General features: G+C 39.0%; 1 protein-coding gene across 6 annotated transcripts in view; it reads right to left on the bottom strand.

Moving 5' to 3' along the window:
- Positions 1-23,839, bottom strand: part of ENPP3 (ectonucleotide pyrophosphatase/phosphodiesterase 3) — a 74,831-nt gene that overhangs the window by 17,336 nt on the left and 33,656 nt on the right. For all 6 annotated transcript variants that reach the window (XM_075924190.1, XM_075924185.1, XM_075924184.1 and 3 more), the window contains 10 exons: positions 23,151-23,223; positions 20,560-20,668; positions 20,260-20,388; positions 19,206-19,237; positions 13,753-13,880; positions 11,801-11,867; positions 6,678-6,765; positions 5,610-5,782; positions 5,479-5,530; positions 4,590-4,744 (listed from right to left, as the gene is read on the bottom strand). In XM_075924190.1, coding sequence (XP_075780305.1) covers positions 4,590-4,744; positions 5,479-5,530; positions 5,610-5,782; positions 6,678-6,765; positions 11,801-11,867; positions 13,753-13,880; positions 19,206-19,237; positions 20,260-20,388; positions 20,560-20,668; positions 23,151-23,223 — 1,006 coding nt within the window. The remainder of the gene's footprint in view (positions 1-4,589; positions 4,745-5,478; positions 5,531-5,609; positions 5,783-6,677; positions 6,766-11,800; positions 11,868-13,752; positions 13,881-19,205; positions 19,238-20,259; positions 20,389-20,559; positions 20,669-23,150; positions 23,224-23,839) is intronic.

Raw genomic sequence — 23,839 nt, 5'->3', positions numbered from 1 at the left:
GGAATAAGTGGCCCAGTGTAGACACAGCCTCTAGAGAGAAGGGGCTGGAGGGAACTTGGCGATGCAAATCTCTGTCACTCTCACACACTGTGTATGTCTCTGTCATTCTCACAAACCCACACTGTCCTTCACTCTCATCTCCCGACCCAACACATACGTGGGTGGTTGTTGTTACTTATTTCTGCTTGCAAAGTGAGTTATTTTTGGTTTTTGACTGGTCTGTGCATTTCATAATTTTCATTTCTCTCTTACGCTTAATTTAATTCTTTGAGCAGTAAGTTCTAAAATGCCTAAACTGTCATGACTGGAGTAATTATCCCTGGGGAAACTGCTGCTCCTGGAAGTGGCTGGCATGTCCCTACAGCCCCTGAGAAAGGCAGAGCAGGGGGTCTCCACATGTTGTCCTTGCCTGCAGACACCACTCCTGCAGCTCCCATTGATCAATAATGGGGAGCCATGGACAGTAGAAGCTGTGGGCTCAGTGCCTGTAGATGAGGGGCAGCACATGGTGCCATGGAGCCATTGCTGTGCATTCTAGATGCTTTCAGGAGTGGTGCAGGGCCAGGGCAGGAGTAAGCCTGCCTTAACCCTGCTGCTCCACCACCCAGAAGCTGTCTCAATTAAATGGTGCCCAGCCAGCGTCTGCTTCTTGAACCCTTATCCCATCCCTGAACCTCCTCCTGAACCCAACCTCCTGCCCCAGGCATGAGCCCCCCTGCACCCAAACTCCTTCTCAGAGCTTGCACCCTGAAACCCCTCCTGGACCCTAATCCCTTGCCCTGGGCTAAGCCCTGAGCCCCTCCCACACACCAAATTCCTTGGCTTAAGACCAGAGCCTGCACCTCAACCCCCTACTTCAGCTTGATGAAAATGAGTGAGGATGGAGGAGAGGAAGAGGAACAGAGTGAGCAGGGGGGAGGCTGTGGAGAAGAGGTGGAGCAGGGGCAGGGCCTCAAATAAGGGGCAGGAAGAAAGTGGAGCAAGGGTATTTGGGTTTGAGGTAGATCTTACATTGCACTTAAATTGGAAGAGTGATCTTGTGGTTAAAAAGGTTGGAAACCACTGGTTTAAGTCTTATATATTTCTCTGATTCAGAGTCATAGGTAACAGAAAATCCAGCTGCTGTTACTGGTATATTGTCTGTAATTATGATAATATGAATATTTATGACTGCATATTAATACCAAGTCAGAAAGAATTGTTCAATCATAACATGCTCATCACACAAAAAGACAATTACATACAAGAACTTTTTAGCCCTACACTGCCCCCTTTGCACTGTTCCTGACTAATCAGCCATTTGAGGAAATCTACAGGAAATGGAGTCAGCAAAACCTCAGCACTTGTCTGAACTTCACAGTGGATTGACTCTGCAACAATCAATCCACCGACCATCAATTTATTGCATCGGCTATAGCTGCGATAAATCTATCTCCAAAAGCACTGGTACTCCATCAAAGCCAGAAGAGCAGCCAGCATCGACAGGAGAACAGCCCTCGTCAACCTTACTGCACACAAGATACCATGGACAGTATGTCAACTACAGCTACGCGATTGTGTAGCTGAAGTAGATTAATGGTGCAGATGAGTGTAGACTGCTTCTTTTTGTTGTCCTGCTTGAGTGTCTCTGTATCAGTCTGGCAGTCCAAACACACTAACTCAGAGGCACTGCTAATCACTGGGCATCATTTCTCTGGATTAGAAGTAACCCAGGATGTATTGCTCATTTAGAGAAAAACCATCTCCATGGACCTTGGCATCACCATAGTATTGTTCCCAAAGCACACAAACAGAGACAGCTACTGAAGCCACCTATGACTCATCTATTGGTAGAAGTAATGAGGCTTTTGTCCTGCTTTCTCATATTAAAAACTCCTGTTTCTTCTAATTAGTTATATTTAGTTAAACCCAACCAGAACTGCAATTAATCATGTAGGTTTAGAAAATGTAATCTACTCCTTACATTTGTAACTTTTTTCCATGTTATTTTCTTGAATATTATTAGAGAGGGAACTTTTATCAACTCTATTTTATAATCTTCTCATAGATGGCATAATTTGAAGTACTGATTTTTGGTTCTTATAGTCCACTCCAGACACATCAGAGCCCTTTTCATTCAGTACTCATCTATGATGGAGTATGAACCTTTCAGTGAAACACCCACAACTTGAGTTAAGGCTGGTCAAAAAAATTCCATCAAAACTGTTTCTACAAGAGAAAATGGAGTTTTCAAGAAAATATATTTAAAGTGCTTTCTTTGAAAAAGTTTATGTTTTTTAACCCCCTCAGCATAGTATGTTTAAAAGAATTTCCTCAAAAACTGGTATTTCTACAAGGAGGAGACATATATATATCATGTTATAAAACAAATACAGATTTCCATTTAGCTGAAAAATCCATTTTAAAACTATTTCTCATGGGGAATAAAAGCAGGCTAAATTATAGTGAAAAAGGTATGCAAACTCACCATTCATTTTGTAAACCTTGTCAACCCCCAAACAGTTGGTTCAAGAGATTCATGAAAACATAAACTCTACAAGATTCATCCATCTCCAGTTGTAATTATAGCATGTATCAATCATCCTGTTTATGCATTGTATATATACACGGAAGACATTTGCAACAGAAACTGCTTTAGTCTAAATTACTCAGTACAGTAGTTTGTTTGTTTTGGAAAGGCTTCTTGGCAGAGAAAGCTAATGATAAGCTTAAGAAAACTTACAAGGACCCATTCTTGGCAATCAGAGTTTGTCTTTTTTCTCAGGGATTGAGAAGCAAATTGGAGCCTGTGTGCATGACTACCATCGACTAGCCAAGAGAAAGCACTCATTTTTTTTCCTGTTAGTAGCATTTATTTTCACATTTATTATTATTTTCTCTCACTGTTCATATTCCATTCCCCACTTTCACCCTTTGCAACTGTATAGTGGTTTTCATTCAATGGTCAGCAGGCCAATTGGGCAAGTCATGGCTCAACAGTCCCGCCATCCCCCATAGTCCTGGGGAGGAGGTAAAGGGATCCATAACCTGGCCCATGTATAGTCATGATCACTTCTTCCTGCTGCAAATGGCCAGCCTCCCATGAGTCACTTCCTACATCCACATCTCTTTCTTCAATTTGGGGCTTGCGCACCCTCTCAGCATGCAGTTTGCAATCAGCCCCAACAGTTTAATTAGTCAAATAAGCATTCCTCAACTCTCTTCCTAGTGCCCAGTAATCTTCCTTCAGCAAGGAGCAAGAAAGGGGAAAAGGTCAGTCCTTTATCTTCCCGGTTGGGTCTGGGCTATAGTCCAGACTACTTCTTGTGGATCACTTTGCCTCTAAATTCTGCAACCCACCTACTCCTCCTTCATTCTCTTCTCTCTCCCTGCCACCCCCAGACTGACCGAGTGAGTCCCCTTTGAACAGATCTTCCATTTGGACTATGCTTCACAGCTCCTGAGACGACGGGCAGGACCCACTTTGCCCAGTACTGCTGTTTTATTCCCTGCAGTTAGACATCCATGGCAGGCTCATACTAGCTGACTCTGGCTCACAGGGATCACACTAAGGGGTTGTTTAACTGCAGTGTTAACATTTGGGTTTGGGTTGCAGGCAGTGAGGACCACAGATTCTCTGGGCCCTGGGCAAGATGAAGAGGTGGCTAGTTCTGTGCCCCTGGAAGATGTGAGGCCTCAAGCAGAAGGAGCGGGGCTGTGACTAGCTTCCCTCAGGTGGCCCTCTGGCCCTGAGCATGCTGCACCTACCACAGGAAACCCTCAGAGCTGCCTGAAGCATGCCATGTGGGGCTCCAGTGTCAATTTAAAAGGCCTAAGGTTCCAGCCGCCACCACTGCTGCAGTAGCAGTGGAAGTGGCCAGGAGCCAGGAGCCCTTTTGAATTGCCAGGCCCTAGGCTGCAGCATACACTCAAGACTCTGTGAGATCATATTATCGCAGAGTTTGAGATGCAGCCTGAGCTCAAATATCTACATTGCAATTGAAGAGCCCCTTTGCTTGAATCAACTGGCATGGGCCAGCTGCAGGTTTTGAATTGCACTATAGACTCACTGTTAATCTCTGTATTGGGTCCGTAAATGCTATCACAGACCCTAATGCAGGTTCTGCACTTCTGTTTGCCTATCCTGATTATTTACCCATTTTACAAAAACAGGTGTAGATGAACCATCTTAATGACCGTGCTTCAGTGTTTGCATCTTTTATGCCCCTATCAAGTGGCCATTTCCATATTTTGAAATAATTTTTCAGGTATGCAAGGTATGATTAATTCTGATTATTTTTCATATTGTTTTTCAAGATAAGATGGATTTGGACAATTCAGATGTATTTAAAAAGCATTACAAATATGTTGCTTAAACCCCCTGCCACCACTTGAAACCAAACACTGAATAGGAATTGTATTGCTTTGGGGCAATTTCATAAATGTAAACACAACTTGTTCTATTCTCATAAGAAAAAATATTAAATTGCAAGAAAGAAATCATTTGGAAGAGTCATATAATGTCCTCTGGTTTATACCAATGTCCCTAATGAATGCTCTACATTTTCAGAAAATAGGGTTATGAATGATCAGTATATTTGTTAACGTACAGTTTTATTGACAGTGTATGCACTCCACAGTGGCATCCAGAGGTTGTGACTGTATCCACTCACATACTGATGATGGTAAAGAAGGCAGTAGGTGTTTTGCTTCTTTAGAACTCTAGGTCTCCCATAGGGCAAAGTATAAGTTTCCACTTTCTTTACTAGAATGTAAACAATAGTTACTGAGTTTTTGACTTGTGAAAAGACTTTTCTTGGCAGAAAGGCATATGGAATGAGGACTAAATATACGCCAAACAGAATGATATTTTAATTGATTAAAATATGTACAATCTAAATATAAAATGTTTATTAAGGATTTGTACTTCTGGATATTTGAAATTGTGGAACAATATTTTTCATGGTATGTTTAAAACATAAGTTACTCAAGAGTGACAGAGCAAATATCACAAAAAGCCAGGCCTTGATTTTCCTCTAATTTATGGTAAGTTTACACTGATATAGTTCTGTGGGCTTCAGTGTGTCAGTGAAGTAAAAATCAGGCTCTATCTGATAATCCAAAATAATCCAGTTATGCCCCTTCTTCCCCAGATGAAGGGCAAGAGATGGCTGAGAGGCTGGGAACAGTAGTTTTATCTCCTGTTTTGCTAAAGTAACTTGGGCCTGACCTAAAACCCACTAAAGCCAGTAGGCATCTTTCCATTACCTTTAATGAGATTTGGGTCAGTGTCCTAAAGAGATTCTCAGCCAACCTCTTCTCCATAGCAAGGAAAGGGAAGGGAGGTTATTAATTATGGGCTAGATTTGTTCATCTTAACCTATCTTCATTAAGCACTTCATTCTGCAAAGAGTCCCACTGAGATCATCATATAAAATAAAAAAAACCAAGAGTGTAGATTTTAGATCACCCTTGCTCCTTTTATTTCTAACAACTTACTTGCTTCGGAGGTGAGATTTAATCTTTGATTTATTGCTTCCGAATTCGACATCTGTAAAATATAATATTAAAGAATTGTTAAGAAGAATTCATATTCTGATTAAAAATAGAACTCTGGAGCCATTACTTACTTGTAGGGCACACTTGCATCCTAACTGATCCACAGGAGTTGATGTGGTAAAAGGGCATGAAGAAGGAGATGATTCTTCTTTTGACTGAGATGGATTATAGAAAGGTGCCTTCAGAAGATGATTTAAACTGCCGTGAGTTCCATTGTTTGGTACAGGCTGAATATGCAGCACATCTGATTAAACAGGTTAGAAAACATTTGAAAATTTTGCAAAAACATCCTGATGCCCTACAGAAGAAAATACCATGAATTTTATTTGCCTGGCAGCTAATCCTTAATGCATTCCTTCTAAATATGACAGTACTATTTCAATTAACGGAAGTGCTTGGGCAACCAACCATAAATGCACATGGATAAATGCCAAATAATAAAAGGTTGAGTTATTCAGGATTTAACAAAAACAAAAGTAAATATTTAAAATCTAATCCAGCAGTGCAACAAACAATTAAGAAACTGTCTAATTAACCAATTCCTTGTAAGTCGGGCAGTTGAGCTTGCAATTTGTTAAATATGAAAGGACTAATACAGTAGAACATATTCTACAGTATAACAGCTATATGCTACATCTTATGTAAAAATTAAGAAGTAAGATGTTGCAGGTTGGACATTTCTGGGTAGTTTTTTACACTTTCAAGTGGTGGTATATGCAGAAATTCCAATGATTTTAACCACGTGCTAGGTCATTATTTGAGATGGTTAAATTATATTATGAGGCATACTGGAATGTTTAGTTTTATGTGATAATTAAAAAAAATTACAGAAAATTACAACCTCAAACTTTGGGGTACAGTGGCCTAGCTAAAATTCTGACCAATAGCTGCAACTATTTGTAATTTTCCTGTCCCAAGATGACCACCAGGAGCTCCCATCTGAGCTCATGCGTATTTGCAGCTCATTGCTCATATAATTGTTAGGATCACTATGCAGCTAATGAGAGTGGGTGAGGTGAGACATTTAGTACAGTTTCTACTAATCTTATGTACTGTTTGTCTTACTTATCTCAAAATTCATTAGTATCTGAAAACCCACTCATGCATTACCAACTGCAACACAAGTTGTCTATACTCACCACACATTAGATTATAAAGCTCAATGTTTTCAAAAGGTTCCACTTCAGTTTTTTCTTTAAAGCTTGGGCCATATGCTATGAAGATAGCCTGGATTGTAATAATAAAAGCTGTTATCTCAAGGAATGCAACTAGACAGGAGTTAGACTGGAAGAGAACTAAGAGTATGGGGCAGATTCTGCACTCTGTCACAATAGTTAAAATCAGTGGGTTTATTCTGATGGAAGAGAGCAGAATTTGGTCTTTCAATAACATGTCTTATGCACCTAATTACAAAAGGAAGTTACCAGCTTTAGGTCACAAACAGGTAGGCACCTCCCTATAGCCAGGGCTTCCTAGTAAAGGGGAGGCCACCAGCACCCGAACTATGTCCCCCACTTTTGCATCACCCTTTATCGCCAATCCTGCACCTTCATACCACCACCTTCTCCTGAGGCCCTGCTCCCAAACTACCTCTTCTCCCAAGACCTTGCTTACTTTCCCCCATCTCTCATCCCCACAGCCTGTATAAAGGTAGGGGCATGGTTCACTGACTCCCCTGTTCCAGTATACTCTGCCTGCAGTCTATACTCGGGCACATATCTCCATCCATGAGAGGGTCATGGCTGATTACACACCCTTGTCAGTACAGTGTCTCCCATTAGAAGATTAAGGGGGGACATGATAGCGGTTTTCAAATATCTAAAAGGGTGTCACAAGGAGGAAGGAGAAATTTTGTTCCTCTTGGTTTCTGAGGACAGGACAAGGAGTAATGGGCTTAAAGTGCAGCAGGGGAGGTTTAGATTGGACATTAGGAAAAAATTCCTAACTGTCAGGGTGGTCAAATATTGGAATAAATTGCCAAGGGAGGTGGTGGAATCTCCCTCTCTGGAGATATTTAAGAACAGGTTAGATAGACATCTGTCAGGGATGGTGTAGGTGGAGCTTGGTCCTGCCTTGAGGGCGGGGGGCTGGACTCGATGACCTCTTGAGGTCCCTTCCAGTCCTATTATTCTATGATTCTATGATTCTATGATTAGCTATCTTAGAGGCTGCCCATTGAGGGTGTGTCTAGACTACAGGGTTTTTTCAAAAAAAGTGGCCTTTTTTTGAAAAAACTTCCCCTGCATCTAGACTGCCATTGCATTCTTTCGAATTTAAATCGAAAGAACGCAGTGGTTTTTTTGACTGCAGTAAACCTCATTTTATGAGGAAAAACGCTTTTTTCGAAAGTGCTCTTTTGAAAAAAGGCGCTATATAATGCAAATTGTGCTTTTTCAAAAGAGAGCATCCAGACTGCCTGTGTACTCTCTTTAAAAAAGTGGCTTGCTTTTTCAAAAGTACTGGTTGTAGTCTAGGCACCCTTTTTCGAAAGAGGCTTTTTCAAAAGTATCTTTCGAAAAAGCCTCTTTCGAAAAAGGATTGCAGTCTAGATGTAGTCCTAGTGTACTAACTTTGTGAATTGCAGTCTGAGGTGCCTATCTGTTCGCATGTATTCTATAGGGAGCCTAGGCATCTAACTTAGGCTTTCAGAATTGCTGTTTTGTTCCTGTGTTTTTCCAGGGCCTACAAGTTACAATCCCTATGTGAATCTAGCCCTAAGTGTTTTAGGCTCCTATGTCCTATTTTCAATATTGACTTAGGCAATTTAAACCTCACTGAAAGATGATTAGACTTACACTCCTAAACACCTAAAGTCACTTTTGATAATGAGCCTGAGGCTTTTAAGTCACTTAGGGTGTGTCTAGACTACAGAGTTTTGTCAACAAAACTATACCCTGCGTCTACACTACCGCTGAGTTCTGTCGACATAACGTTGACAGAACTCAGCAGTTTTGTCGATGCTGGTAAACCTCATTTTATGAGGCATAACACCTTCTGTCAACAGAGTTCTGTCGACAGAAGGTGTTATTGCATGTAGGGTTGTGTCTAGACTATAGGGTTTTGTCGACAAAGCAGCTTGCTTTGTCGACAGAACTGAATGTAGTCTAGACGCTCTTCGTCAACAGAAGCTTTGTCGACAGTATCTGTCGACAAAACTTCTGTCGACAAAACTTCTGTCGACAAAACCCTGTAGTCTAGACGTACCCTTAGACACACATGGAAGAATGAGAGAAAAGCCTATTCTCGCTTACAGACAACCCCCCAACCTGAAACGAATTCTTTCCGGTAACCATGCTACACAACCACATCATAAGCATCTAACCATGGTGTCAACTCTGCCCACATATCTATACAAGTGAATTCATCACTGGAGCCAACAACATAAACTACCAGATCAGAAAATTACTTAACTGCACATCCAATAATTTGATCTATGCCATCAAATGCCAGCAATGCCCCACTGCTCTATATATTGGACAAACTGGATAGTCCCTATGGAAAAGAATCAATGGACACAAATCAGGTATACATAACGGGACATACAGAAACCTGTTGGGGAACGCTTTAATCTTCCTAATCATTGTTTAAAAGATCTTCAAGTGGATGTCTTGTCACAAACCAATTCTACTAGCCAAATACACAGAGAGGCGTTAGAATTACAATTCATCTGCAAGTTCAATTCTCATGCTAATGGCCTCAGTCGTGATGTGGGATGGTTGGGACACTACCAACCTAACATTCCATGAAGGTGCAGAGAGCTCTTTGTGTAGATTCCTGTGTTAGGAAGGATATTATCCATTGACTCTGATTCTTATCTGCTTCGTTTTAACCATCCAATTTTCAGGTGCTCCCTGATTCCCAGTTCTACCTTCCTGTTTTTCTCTTTGACATTTCCATACTCTCTGCTTCTTGTTTCCCACCCCCCTTCTCCTCCTCTCCTATTTATTTTGGGTATGCACATCCTAAACTCAAAACTCCGGTCATCTGAAGAAGTGGGCTGTGCCCACGAAATCTCATGATACCATCTACATGTTTTGTTAGTCTTTAGGGTACTGCAAGACTATGCATTGTTTTTTAAATTTTTCCTGTTTCTGACTAAGCATTTTGGAGCGCCAGTCCTAGCCTGGCTAGCCAACCTTGAGCTCACATTAGTGCTCTAAAAAAAGCTGCATAGACACCGTTTTGTAGTTATGGCCCAGGTAGAAGCTTGGGCTCCAAACCCCACTCCTCCTGAGCTACAGACCGACCTGCAACTCAAAGTACTGTCTGCACAGCCATTTTTAGAGCACTACCATAAGCACTGCAAACTCAACTCTATCAATCTGAGATAAGAAGCTCACTCCAAAATGCTGGATTTAACCTTTGTGAACATTTTTCTCTGCATGGCCTCTGTAGCTTAGCTCCATGATCTGGGCTGCTATTTATTAGTTTATTAAAATCCCAAACCACTGGACAGGTAATTTCAGTGGAATTTAGGATTCCAATAGAGGCCTGTGTGACTACTCTAAGAAGTTATATCAGCGGAGCTACATTAATCAAGGGAATGTAACGCCCCACCCCCACTCCCACCCCCGACCATGTAAACACAGTGATACCCGTGGAAGAGGGCTTCTATTAAAATAGTCAGCTTGGTGCAGGGAGGTGATGTTCCTACACCAACAGAACAATGCTTTTTGATGATGCAGGGTAAGTCTATGCTGGTATAGTCTCTGTGGTGTAGATACACTCAAATATTCTCAGAGTTTTAATCCAAATATCCTTCCAGGATTTTCAAGTCATCACTTAAGCACTTATGTGCCTAAGAGTTAATGTGAGCATCCAAATGGAGGTTTTGGACATACTATTATAGCACTCTCAGAAACAGAGCACAGGGTGGATAAACAGATGAACAAGGACTGAATTCTGAAACAAATCTGTTACACAGAATGGCTTATTGCCAACGAAGAACAGAGAAAGCCAAACATGTAAATCTGTTTATCTTTTCCCATAAAACAATAACAGGAGGATGTCAAATGAAATTAAAAGGAACCACATTTAAAAGGATATATATACATACTTTTTATACTTAGCATAAAGGACCATTAAGTTGTGGAACTTAGTGTAGCAGGATATCACTGAGGCAAATAAAAGTTCAATGAAGTATTTACATTTTACATGAATAATTATATAATATAATTTTAATTACGATTAAAAACTTTAGGGGCTGACAAGTCAATATAGTCAGGAAATAGTGTCAAAGTAGTACTGAACAATTAAGTGCATTATGGAAATGTCTACGCTTCTCTCAAGCATCCTGAACTTGATCACTGCAAGAGACAGGAGACATGTCCAGATGGACCAATGATCTGTTTTAGCATGGTATTTTTGTTCTTTTCTGAGGAAAGGGATTTTGTACTGACTAATATAGAAAGAATTCTTAATGTTTTCTGATAAGCACTTCTAAAGTACACAAACAGGATGCCGACAAAGGAAAATGTTATGCAAAATGCTCATTTGTTCTTACACATATTGTATCAGCAGAATGATTAATGTTCTTGATGAATACATTCCATCTGAAATGTAAATAAGCTGGAAAAAATTAGGCAATTTCGGATGATTATATTCTCAGGTGCTTTTAATATGGCTATGTGATTTCTGCAAACTTATGTTTCTCACCATGATGTGTTTAGTGTAGATACTGTAGTTTATAGGACTCATATTTTTAGATGCACTGAGTGATGATTAAACATTAGACTCTTAAGGCACGTCTAAACTACATTCCTCTTTCAAAAGATGAATGTTAATGAGGCCGATCAAAAATTCAGATGAAGCGTGGATTTAAAAATCTTGCGTAGGTGTATGGGTTCTTTCAAAAAAGGTTTTTTTTTCCAAAAGAACCCCATCTAGACTGAGGTTTCTTTTTCAAAAAAGTGCTCTCATGTGATTATGCAAATGAAGCACGAGATTTGTATATCCGTGCTTCATTTGAATTTTCGTTTGGCTTTATTTACATTCCTTTTTCTAAAGAGGAATGTAGTTTAGACATAGCCTCTAGGTGATACACAATGATAGGACTTGGCAAGCATAATTGAGACTAGTCTGACCATTTGATCCTAGGTATATATGGTCTCTGTAGAGAGTAGATTTCCAGGGTTAAATGTCTGGATGTCAATGTAATAAAAGTCAGATTGCAAAAACTGTCATATACTGCACTGTATGGTTTATTTGCAATATGTAATTGGCTATACAGTGGAACATGAGATCTGAGAAGAAATCACCTTACCTCCATACTTTTAAGTTCATTGTCATAGCCATGATTACCTCCACCACAAAATGTATAATCTTTATTCCTAAGAAGAAACCAGTTTATATTGTAAGCAGCAGTAATACAAATACAACAATAATATCAGTTACCCCAGAAAAGTGGAGTTCTATCACCCCTGATAGAATTTTGCATAATATTTTGGTACTGATTTTCTATAACACAAGACTGACTTTTGCAGAGGCCTCTGCTTTTCTTAAATCACGGAGGGTATGTCTACACTTGCACCCTCTTTCGATAGAGGGATGCAAATTAAGACATTCAAAATTGCAAATGAAGCTGGGATTTAACTATCCCGTGCTTCATTTGCATAATCACGTTATGGCACTACTTTGAAATAGCGCTATTTCAAAATAGAAAATGCGGTGTAGATTCGGTTATTTCGGGAGAACACCCTTCTTCCAAAATAACACTTATTACTCATAAAATGAGATTTAACAGTTATGAGGAATAAGGGTATGAGGAATAATAATGAGAGAAGGGTTTTCTCTCGAAATAACTGCATCTTAACAGCATCTGTTATTTCGAAATAGCGCTATTTCAAAATAGCGCCATAATGCAATTATGCAAATGAAGCATGAGATATTTAAATCCCGGCTTCATTTGCAATTTCGAATGTCTTGATTTGCATCCTCTTGAAATAGGTTGCAAGTGTAGACATACCCTCTGAGATTATATTAACCAGAAATTCACCCTCAGGATGCTAGCCTTCATACAGTGCATTTATGCTTCTGAAATAATCAGAGTACAAGGATGACCTCTGACCTGGGAAGTTCAAAACACCCACCAACTGCTAGTTTTGGGACTTCCTTATATTCACATGTTCAAAAAAAGAGTTTTTATCTCTATATAAAATATATCCCTAAAGATTTGTGCCAGTTGGGCCAAAAAGTTCAAGCAGAATTTGCATCTGTAGTACATTTTCAACTGAAAATACAAATGGGATTTTAAAAAGTCTCATAATTTCTGACTTTCTGTGATTTAGCACCTTCATTTTTCCACCTGAAAATGTGTACACCTACATCATGTTCGTGATTTATTTCCGTTGCCCTTATGAGTACACATACAACATACTGTTTTGAAAATCTACCCCCAAGGAATTTATGGTGTGTGTATGTCTACAATATACACAGTTTGTGTACATTCACTATAATGGTAGCATAAATAACTACAACAGCTAAGATCATATAACTATTACCATTCTAACCATGCCTTTTTCAGTTAATCTTATCTTTCCAAATCATTCACTTTTTTTATATTCTTTTCAGGCTTAGTCTCTTCCCAAAGATGCCTTATCTTTTCAAGTCTGAGTAAAAATGAGGAAAATTTGGAGGAAATTAGACTTTCAGTATTACTTCCTCCTCCCTCCCCAATTTTTTGATAGCTCTGGCACTAGCATATCAGGAGACAGAAAGCTAACATTTGACAAGGTAAGAGTCCTCATCAAAAAGCATTTTGAATGTATCAGTGAAAACTGGTTTTGATGTGACTGAGTTATGAGTCTTTTAAAAATTGCAGCACTTTTTGCATGACAATTTCTGATTCATTGAGCATATCAGAAGCCAATTCTGGCAGCCCTATATGCTTAATTGATACAATAAGACATTTTGTTAAGATGCACAATGAACAAGGTGTTGATTTCCCTCACTTGCCATGTTGCTTTGAAAAGAAAACTCTATGAACACCACATAAAACAGTGGATACTTGGCTTACACAGATACGCACCATCATGTCCTGTATATGTCCTCCTAAATATTCATCTAACAGTTTGGAAAGTCCAGTGTTCTAAGGATTAGCTATTGTCTTCACTGCACAAAATGCAAGTCTTAAATGAAAAGCAAATGACACGTCTGTGAAGGAAATAAGACATCTTGAATCATAAGGGTAAGAATAATTTTACAGACATAATTTACCTAACAGCCAGCCACTGCCGGTCCACCAAAAGATGAACTTTGTCAATGCGAATGTTGCTAGCATAATGAAATCGCTTTGGCAAGTTGGGTGTCATGTAGGGTTTGAAATGCTGGTTGGATTTTCGGCACTGAAAAATAGGAAAAGGTCCAATCGTGACATGACATGACACTGAACACAAACATATAATTCAACAATGGCGATAGATATTGTGGAGACTGGCATACTAAATATACTTTGCATATCGATTGATAGATAGAATAATAACATCTTCATTATCTTATTCCACCTGTTACAATATGCCTTTGACAAGATGTACCATAATATCTATTGTAAGTGTATCAGTCCTTCATAGGAGGCTGCTGTAAAGTTATCAATGAAGAAGTAATGTTAAAGATATTAGTATATGTTATGGCTAATATTATTGACATTCATACTTGTAGTTAGTATACCGTGTCACAGTCTACAAATTAGATGCTAAAGTTCTCTAAAAGTTAATGCTTTTCTGTGATCTTTTACCAGCTTACCATGTAATAAATAGGGAAGGGGAACATAATCTTCCACATGTCTATAAGGTATCATTTTGAAATCCTTAAAAATAGGTTCAAAAATTGTTCCAAAGTGATTAAATCCAGTGGTTTTTCAGAACTCCCATGTGCTTTTGCTTCCCTAGCCCATCTTTTCAACAAAACCCATTAGCTCATGAGCACATTCCACAATGGTACAACCATTAGACATTTTACATTTTCTGACAGATTTTGTTGGGCCCTGGGCAAGATGAGAGGGGCTGGCTCTGGGCCCCCAGAAGAGGCAGGGCTTCAGGCAGAAGAGAAGGGGACTGAGGGAAACCTCCAGTGTTTCCTGGTTTTATAAACATAAAATGCTGGTGGCATTTTACAGGGCCTAGGGTTCCAGATGCTGCGGTTGCTGTTGTTGGCAGGGGCAGCAGTCAGGAGTCCCAGGCCCTTTTATATTGCTGGACTTGAGGGCAGCTGCCCTCGCAGCTTCCATCCAACCCCAATGGGGAGCTTCTTGTAAGATTTAGGAGTGATCTCAAATTGCCTTACCACAGAGTCCTTAAACAACACATAATCTAAGACTTCTTGTTCCCTTAGTTCATTAAATACTTCCCTGGCTTTTCCAGTCAACCTGATTAGCAGGGCAGGCATTCACTGCTCATCTGGGACCTCATGCAGAAAGCATAAGGCTTCAAAGGTAGATAGAAATTCTTCTTTGTTTTCAGTAAATTTGTAAACAGAGCAAATCCTTTCTCAGTTTTTGCTATTGTGGAGGGGAAGAGCAGTTCCAGGCCGCAACAGCTTTCTCTACTCTTCCAAGATTTGCAGCTAAAGTCTGGTTTTTTTCTTATTGCATCTGGTGGACCAGCTCCTCAGCAACCAGCCGTTCCATATGCCTTGAAAATATGGGATTCTCTTTATTTCAACAGCTGCTCTCTTCATATCAGCCATTGGTATGCAATTGGTCATTTTCAGTCTTTGTTCGTATTCAAGTTGCTGTTTATTTGCTGCCAGCTGCATTATATTTCCATTCTATGAGAGCAGTGTTCCTGACTTCTGATTGCTGGCCACCAACAGATTTTTCAGCTCAGTGGCTTTTTTCTTAAAGCCCCTTTTGTGAATACAAATCTTCCAGGGTTTCAGAGGGCAGCCAAATTAGTCTGTAGCAGGAAAAACTTACAAAACAACAAATAGTCTGGTAGCATTTAAAAAAACTAACAAAATATGCAGATGGTATGATGAGCTTTCATGGACACAGCCGAATCTGAAGAAGTGAGCAGTGCTCATGAAAGCTCATGATACCATCTACATGTTTTGTTAGTTTTTAAAGTGCTACCAGACCATTTGTTATTTTTAAATCTTCCAGGGTTTTTCTGTCAAGGCTCTCAATATACAACTCAGATCTTGCCCAATAATCATGCTATTATAAGAATGAAGGAAAGAAAGAAAAAAAGAAAGAAAGGCTTGTAGAAATGATGGAATAAACTGTTGGCTTGTTAAGTCTCAGGTTGCTTCCTTAGTCCCCTGCTTAGAATGCTCCCATTAGTCCATAGTCCAGGAGTTTCTGCCAAGTGAAGGAAAACCCATTGTTCTCACTGTAGAAAATTACAGGTAACAAGATGGTGTTTGGAGTCACATGGGTCAGTCACAGGTCTATGTATGATTCACTTAGGCTATGTCTACACTACAGAGTTTTTTCGGAAAAATAGCTGTTTTTCTGAAAAAAAACTTCACTTACGTCCACACTGCAATCATGTTCTTTCGAAAAAAAAATCAAAAGAACAGAAGGGTTTTTTCAACATTAGTAAACCTCTTTCTATGAGGACGAAGCCTTTCTGAAAGAGCTCTTTCAGAAAAAGGGGTGTGTGTATGTGGAAGAGGGAGTTCTTTTGAAGAAAGAGGAAAAAGCACAGGCGCCCTGGTGGCCACTCCATCCATAGTAATCACAGCTTAAATGCAAGATGCTTTTTCAATGCGCTTTTGCAGTGTGAACACTCTTTCAGAAAAAGTTTTTCAAAAGATCTCTTCCAGAAAAGCTTCTTCCGAAAGAAGCCTGCAGTCTAGACAACCCTTATTCAAAGCAGAAGCCATAACCCATTTTCCCACTAGTACATTCATAGGAAAGTCCGTTAAGTGTAGATAAACTTCTTCCATTGTGAGTGAAGTGTTCTTTGATGAGCTATTTAATTTGAATAGTTTCTTCAAGATGTGCAGGCTATATACCACAGGGCAAACATTTGAAATCTAGGTATAAAATCAATACTCATAACTTGACATACAAAAATGATACATGCATACAAATAGTATAATCATATTCAGCAAATCATTATTTTCTATTGAACTTTACTTGACATACTTTGTATAAATTTTGTTGCAGTTATATAACAGTGGTAGCAACAATGATCTACACGGTCATATTTTAATCAGAAAATATCACACTGCCTAGGTATGAACAAACAAAACCAACCCATTCACTAAACTGATAACTTCACTTTATAATTGACCACAACTGACTGGAAAGCTTAAGCTTTCTGAAATTCCTTAAAACCAGCATATATTTCTTATTTGAAATGTGTAATAGGAATGTTTTTTAAATAGTGATGCAACTGTAAAAATCCAGGAGCTCCTAATAATTCTGATTGGGAGATGCTGTGTTTAAGGAGGAATTGCTTGATGGTTACCTGTTCTGTTCATTCCCTCTGGGGAACCTGGCATTGGCCACTGTCATAAGACAGGATACTGGGCTAGATTTACCTTTGGTCTGACCCAGTATGGCTGTTTTTATATTTTAATGTCAATACTAGACCCAGAAGGTCAGCTTAAGGTGTGCAAATCCAGCTACGTAAATAACATAGCTGGACTCAGCATAACCTTAAAGCGAGCTTGGCAACGTCTTCACAGTGGGAGATCAATGGGAGCAAACATTCCTGTCAGCTTACCTTACTCCTCGCAACTGAGAGGATTACTGGTGCCAACCAGGGGCATCCTCACCATTTGATTTAGAGGGTCTTTACTAGACCTGCTTAAATGAGTACTAGAACATTGATCTCCAGCACAGTATGTGGTGACATTGCCTAAGAATCTGGTCCAAGATCTTCAGCAGCTAGAGCTATGCACTCTGGTACAGGTTGAACCAGACCAGCACCCTGGGACCTGACTGGAGCTGAATCAGAGAATTTACTGAACCACAGGTGGTCAATATGCTCTAGCAGCATTACCAGCACTTCCACTGCTTACTGAGCTCTTAGAAGATATTTAGAAGTAAATTAGAACCAAACAGTAGCACAGAACGCTGAGAGCTGGAACCAGTGGCCATAAATATACTTTATGGAATCACAGGAAACTTGGCCACGCACATGATAAGTGGACTTCCAACTAAGTAAAATCATGCCAGATCACGGAGGTTGCCAGACTAGAGAGGTTCAACCTGTAGTATTAACCTGTGAAATGAGAAGAAGTAAGCTTGGACAATGAAATAAGCTACTGAGATTGATAATATATATATATATATTAGAAAATGGTTCACTAAGATGGCCACATGACACCTTTTATACATACTATGACATAAGGTCATTTTTTAAACTCCACCTGGGATCCTCAGCAAGGGGGAAAAATAGAGGAAGCCATCAAATGATATAATAGAAAAGACTGGTAGTTGGTGCAAGAAAAATGGAATGAAAGAGGCTAGGAACCCTGGGCTGCACTACTTATTCATAATCAAGTACAGAAAGAAAAGAGGAAATTCCGAAAATTCTGGGCAATAGCTATAGGGCAGAGATTTCACATCTCTTTTCATACACTCTGAATGGCTATTTGGATTATTTAGTACTGGAAAACAATGAAATAATCCTGGATATCCAAATTCAACTTAAAGGTAAACAGAGATTCAAGCTGTTTCTGAATATTCATTAACATGCAAAATAAGGATGTTAAGAAACAGGTAACTGGCTATTTGTGTAGTAAATACAATTTGTATCAACTACATGATTAGTTGATAAGGGAAGGTGTTCTGTCCCAGCTTGTGTTGGGTCCAGGAGGTACCCCTGCTGCAGCTCTGCAGTTAAAATGTAGTAGGAGCGGGGCACACAGGTATTTAACCCCTGCTGTGTTTCTGCATTTAAACAGTAACATTCAGGAGTTCCAGCTTGTGCCAGTTCCAGGACCGCTAGGACTCTCTCCTGCCCTCCCTTCCCACACACACACCCCACAGAGACAGTACTGGGAGGAACTGGCTTTTAAGCCAGCTCCCCCCAGCACCAGCTCCTGCTTCCTCCTTGCCTTGCAGCCTCTGATATAGAGAAAGTAAGGGGAGAGGGGGGAAGTGAATAGTCGACTTAACTACTCAATAAGCCCAGGCTTATCGCCAGTACTCAACTAGTTGCTTACATCCCTAATGCCAAAGCTACTTGCCATACTGTACTGTTGAATTATTCAGAGGCATTCAAGAAGACCTCAGGTGGCAACATCTTTGAAACATACATTATGACCTTATAATACAAGTAACACATTTAACATCAGCCATTAGATTTTTTTTCCATGTTATAGCAATTAATAATAAAAATATTAGAACACGCTGTCAACTGTTTTACCAATGAATACATGCTGACTGGAGAAATAACACGTATTAAATGAATTACAAATGCACAAGTATTAATAAATCATTATGAATGAACAAGTACAGAAGTAGAATATGCAGGGAAAAAATCAAAAAGGCTAAGGCACAAAATTAATTGTGTCTGGCAGGGGAAATAAAAGCCAATTAGACAAGGTTTTTAAAATACAATAAGATCAAGAGAAAGATGAAGGAAAGTGTAGGTCATCTCCTTAAAAGGGAAGGAGAGCTAATAACTGATGGTATCAAGAAACGTGAGGGGCTTAATGCCTATTAATCAAAATACCATAACAAGGAAATAAATGTACAAGAAAAGTTTACTCACTGTAAGGTTTTTAACAATTCCTTCAGAATCAACTGTTTAGGAAAACAGACAATACAGTAAGTTACATTCATGCTTCTTAAAATTCAAAGCATTGTGTATTTGCACTACTTTTACATCCACATGTATTCTGTTTGTAAAAGTGAGCACCAAGTACTTGGTCAGCCTTTGTTGATTACCCAACCATGGACTTACTTGCTATGAGGACAACTAGGTAGGAACCCAAAAAAAATGGATTGCAAAAAAGCTGCCATGGTAGTATCTAATCAAAAGACAAAGCTGACAAATCACTGGAGAGACTCTAATTCATCTTTCACACTTTTGGCACGTCTACACTATATGGAAGATCAACATTGCCGCGGTTGATCTTCTGTGGTTCAATTTAGCAGGTATAGTATAGACCTGCTATATCGAACCCAAAGGGTACCCAAGTTGGCACTGGTACACCTGCTACTTATGAGGAATAAGGGAAGTCAATGGGAGAATTTGCTCCCATCAGCCTCCCACTATGTGTAGGACGTGTCAATAAGATATGTCAATTCTGGAGTTGCATATCTTACTTTAACCTTTTCACGTAATGAAGACCAAAACTTTGAGAGACAAAGGTTATGATGACACCTGCAACTGAGTGACAAAACTTTTGTCTTTCAGAGATGCTCGCCCTCTTCTTCCCCAGACAAAGTTTCACCACAAAAAGTGTCAGTTTGAACAGCACTCGAGGAGCGCTCTCAGGGCTACTCATGGGAAGGCTACTCATGAGAAATAGAAATGTTTTGTGGAGCCAACAAACAGCGGCTGCACTGCCCAATTTTTAATGACAGAACTGTGTTGACCCAGCCCTGTGCTAAAAACTGCGTAGTGTAGATATAGCCAGAGACTATATCTTATTAACATGTGTTTTTGAGTTTGTTTTTATTTTTCCTGAACACTGCTTCTTTAGGGAAGGCAAATATTTTTTTTAGGGATAACAAGATGACCTCAATAAACAAGGCAATATTTACATAGTCACATAAGTGTCAGCATTACATATGCACAAATAGCATGGTTTCAGACTTACATGTAAAGTAGTCTTCTGGAACATTGTAAGCCCGAATGCGAGCTGCAGGCCCATCGTAAATGTAGAAATTAATGTTATTAAAATAATCTGTCATGTATTCTAACTGGTTGCAGTAGGTCTTATCCATTCCTAAAACAAGAACATATAATATGTATTTTGTTGTACTAGAAATGGCAATATTGACAAGACTATGATAGTTTATTAAAATAGTGAGCATGAACACCAGACATAAGAGAAAGAATAAACAAGGCTATAGTAGAGCAAATACTGAAAAGTTAAGTACAAAACTTTATACAGTACCATGATCAGCCAAAACAATGAGATTTACACATTTGTGCAGGTTTCTCTGTTTCAGTCCTTCCATTAACATTCCCAATGCCTGGTCTGCTAACTGCAAAGCTTTAATGACCTAAATAATAAATAGTTTCATTAGACTTTCTCTTTGTTATTGATTTCAATGCCTATAGTTAAAGTATTAGACTGTATAAATGGAGTGGGGAAAATAAGTAAGTTTCTCTATCATCTTTCTACACTTAATTTTTTCTTAGTTTTTGAACTCAGAAATAATTCTGTCAATGTCACTGAATTTCATTAGTGCAAGTACCTTCCGACTCCACAAAACAAAGCATGGTTTCTCCAAATAAAGGAAAACCCCCAAACCAAACATGCTGTTTTGCTACACTACATTAGAAATAGATTTTGTATAATAGATGCCAAAACTTGTGTTTCACAAAGTGCCAGAGTCAGGTCAAATTTGGCCCCAGATGTAGCATTTAAAAATAAAATATTCTTTTATAAAAGCAAAGATCTTGAAATACCGATAAGGAAATTATTTTTCTTGAATGTATTATTTTAATTCTGAGAGTCTCCCTATAATATCTTGTAATGATGCTTATTGATAAATGTATCGGTAAATCACTTCCATGAGGGGAATAGCCCTGTCCCCACTGGCACTGTACAGCACTGTAACTTGCTGCACTTGGGGCAGGGTGTTTTTTCCACAGTACAGCTACAGCGCGGTGAAGTGGCAGTGTAAACAAGCCCTTTAGCCTCAGTCTACACTTTAGTGCTGCCTTGGCAGCACTTTAAAGTGAAAGTATGGCCACAGCACTACATAAATGACTAAAACAAGGGGTGTAACTCCCACCATTGGAAGTTCATACACTGTGTGCTTTACAGAACTGTAATTTGCTATGCTGGAGTGTGTGTGGTTTTTTTACACCTCTGAGCAAGAAAGTAGCAGTACAGTAAAATGGCTATGTACACATACATCCTTTAAAATACATGAGCATATGTATTTGGTCTGATTCTGCTTCCTGTTTACAGCATAGGTTGTGTAATTAAGTTACAACATATGGGATAACTAAGTTAAACCATAGACTTTATTTTTCTCTCTCTTTTTAAAAAAGAAAGGCCATTTTTCTTGAATAGTTGGAAGAACAAAAGACAGAATGAAATATTTATCACAGCATAAACTGAGAGAACAACAATAGCTTTGATTCTGTTCACACAGGAAGTTATGAATAAACCTAGGGAATTTTTTTTAGACAAACAGTTTATTCCCTGAAACACACACTTTCTGGTCAACCACAGCTATTTGTGAATTTGGGTCAAATTCAGCTGAAACTTGTTTTGGCCCCCAAAAATGAAAAATAAATTAAAAACATGTCAGATTGTTTTATTGTGTTATTTTCTAAATTAAACATATTGTCTTTTTATTATTAAACTGTGTTTCATTGTGAAATGTCACTAGATTTATTTAAGAAACAAAAAACAATGGAAATGGAATGAAACAGGAAAATAAATTTTTGGCTCAGCCACTTAAAAAAACCCCCCACTTATTCATTCAGCTCTAGTTATGAAGAAAAATACAGTAATTTTTAGATTCTTATGATTTCTGATCTCATGATTCCACCATAAATCTTATATTATTCTGTACCTTTATTTATGCCTGGTCTACTTTGGGAGCTTACATTGGTTACACAGTTATATCCACAAATATAAATCAGTATCCTGCAGAATTGCAGGGCTCTCCCAGGAACCACAGCAGTGAAAGGAGCAGAACATGGAGTCACTGCTTCCAGGGGTCAGAGCCCCACGCCTGCTGCTTCTCTGGCATATCTGTAACACCCCCGAGGCCCAGCCACTGAGCTGACATCAGGCTTACTGGCTTGTCCCTGGATAGGAGCTACAGACAATTGTATAGAAAGGGTGAGGGAAGGGTTGCGGGTGTGGTCGGAGGTGGTACAGTTATGAAGGAGGAGCTGCTGGTGCAAGGTGTTGGCTTCCAGAAGTGACAGCCCCATATTTGGCTCCTTTTGCCACTTAGATTCATATTCATAAAAGAATTTAGCTAGCACTAAGAATTTGTCACATGGGGTGACAAACTCACTTCTGGGTTTCATTGTACCCATGAAAGTTCATGATACCATCTACATGTTTTGTTAGTCTTTAAGGTACTGCAAGACTATTGGTTGTTTTTTAAGTTTTTCCAATTACAGACTAACTTGGCTACCCCTCTGAAGCTTTTGAACTTGAAATGGAAGTTTGTCCTAAAATGTCCATATTTGAATCTTAATATCCTTCTTAGAAACGTGTGGGTCTGAATCTGAACCAATTTTCTGAAGCTCTGAGACTACAGCTCTTGTATTTGTACATGCAGCAGTGTTGAAACCATGACAGGGTGTGACTGAGTACCCCCAAGAGGCTAGACAGGATGAAAATAAGGGTGTTGATGGTTAACATTGTGTGCTAAATTCCACTCTTGAAAAATAGTTACTGTGCGTAATCAAATAGCATGTAAAGCAGAGTCATGCTAATCAAGACTCCGCAATCCCTTTATAACTATATACATTATTGTATACCATATTAAGGTAAAAAAAAAAACTTACTCCACCACTAACTGGTCCATATGAGTGTCCAGAACTATCAGGTTCTTCAATATACAAAGTATAGAAATCTGGCCTAGAGTTAAATCAAAGAAAAGATCACTGTGATTTTGGGAAAGTTTCTGTAAAAACTTTATTTATTTATTTATTTATTTATTTAAAAAGGGAAACACAGAATAAAATTTCAAACAAACAAAAAGAAAATCTTATCACAGTTTAAGCAGTTTTCTTTAAAACTACTTTGTACCTGAGCACAAACAGATAGGCCCATATTTACAGAAGTGGTCTTCAAAGTTGAGCAGACACCCAAATTTAATAGCCATCCTGTAAAACCTGAGCCTACTGCCAGATTTCTTCCTGATTTACTCGGTGAGATTCCAGAAAATTTCATCTCACCCCCAACTGGAATGAGTTATTCACCTTACAATCCCTCACATAATAAATTAAAATAAAGCTTTTCATTCTTTTATCACAAATTCACCTGGTAATTCATGTCCCCATTCACTGCACAAAAATAATTCTTAAAATAATATTATGTAATTTACCCAATCACAAGCATAACAGGAACAAAATGGCCACCAACTGCTAACCTACAGTTCCCAGAACACTACCGGTCTAGAATCTGGGTTCACGACATCTTCCTAGTTAATAAAGTTCTGAGCATCCATCTATTGCAGGGCACTGACATTACA

This window comes from Pelodiscus sinensis, chromosome 3 (genome assembly GCF_049634645.1).
Source record: "Pelodiscus sinensis isolate JC-2024 chromosome 3, ASM4963464v1, whole genome shotgun sequence".
Classification (NCBI taxonomy): domain Eukaryota; kingdom Metazoa; phylum Chordata; order Testudines; family Trionychidae; genus Pelodiscus; species Pelodiscus sinensis.
Note: the sequence above shows the minus strand (reverse complement) of the source record. Positions and strands in the feature narration are given on the sequence as shown.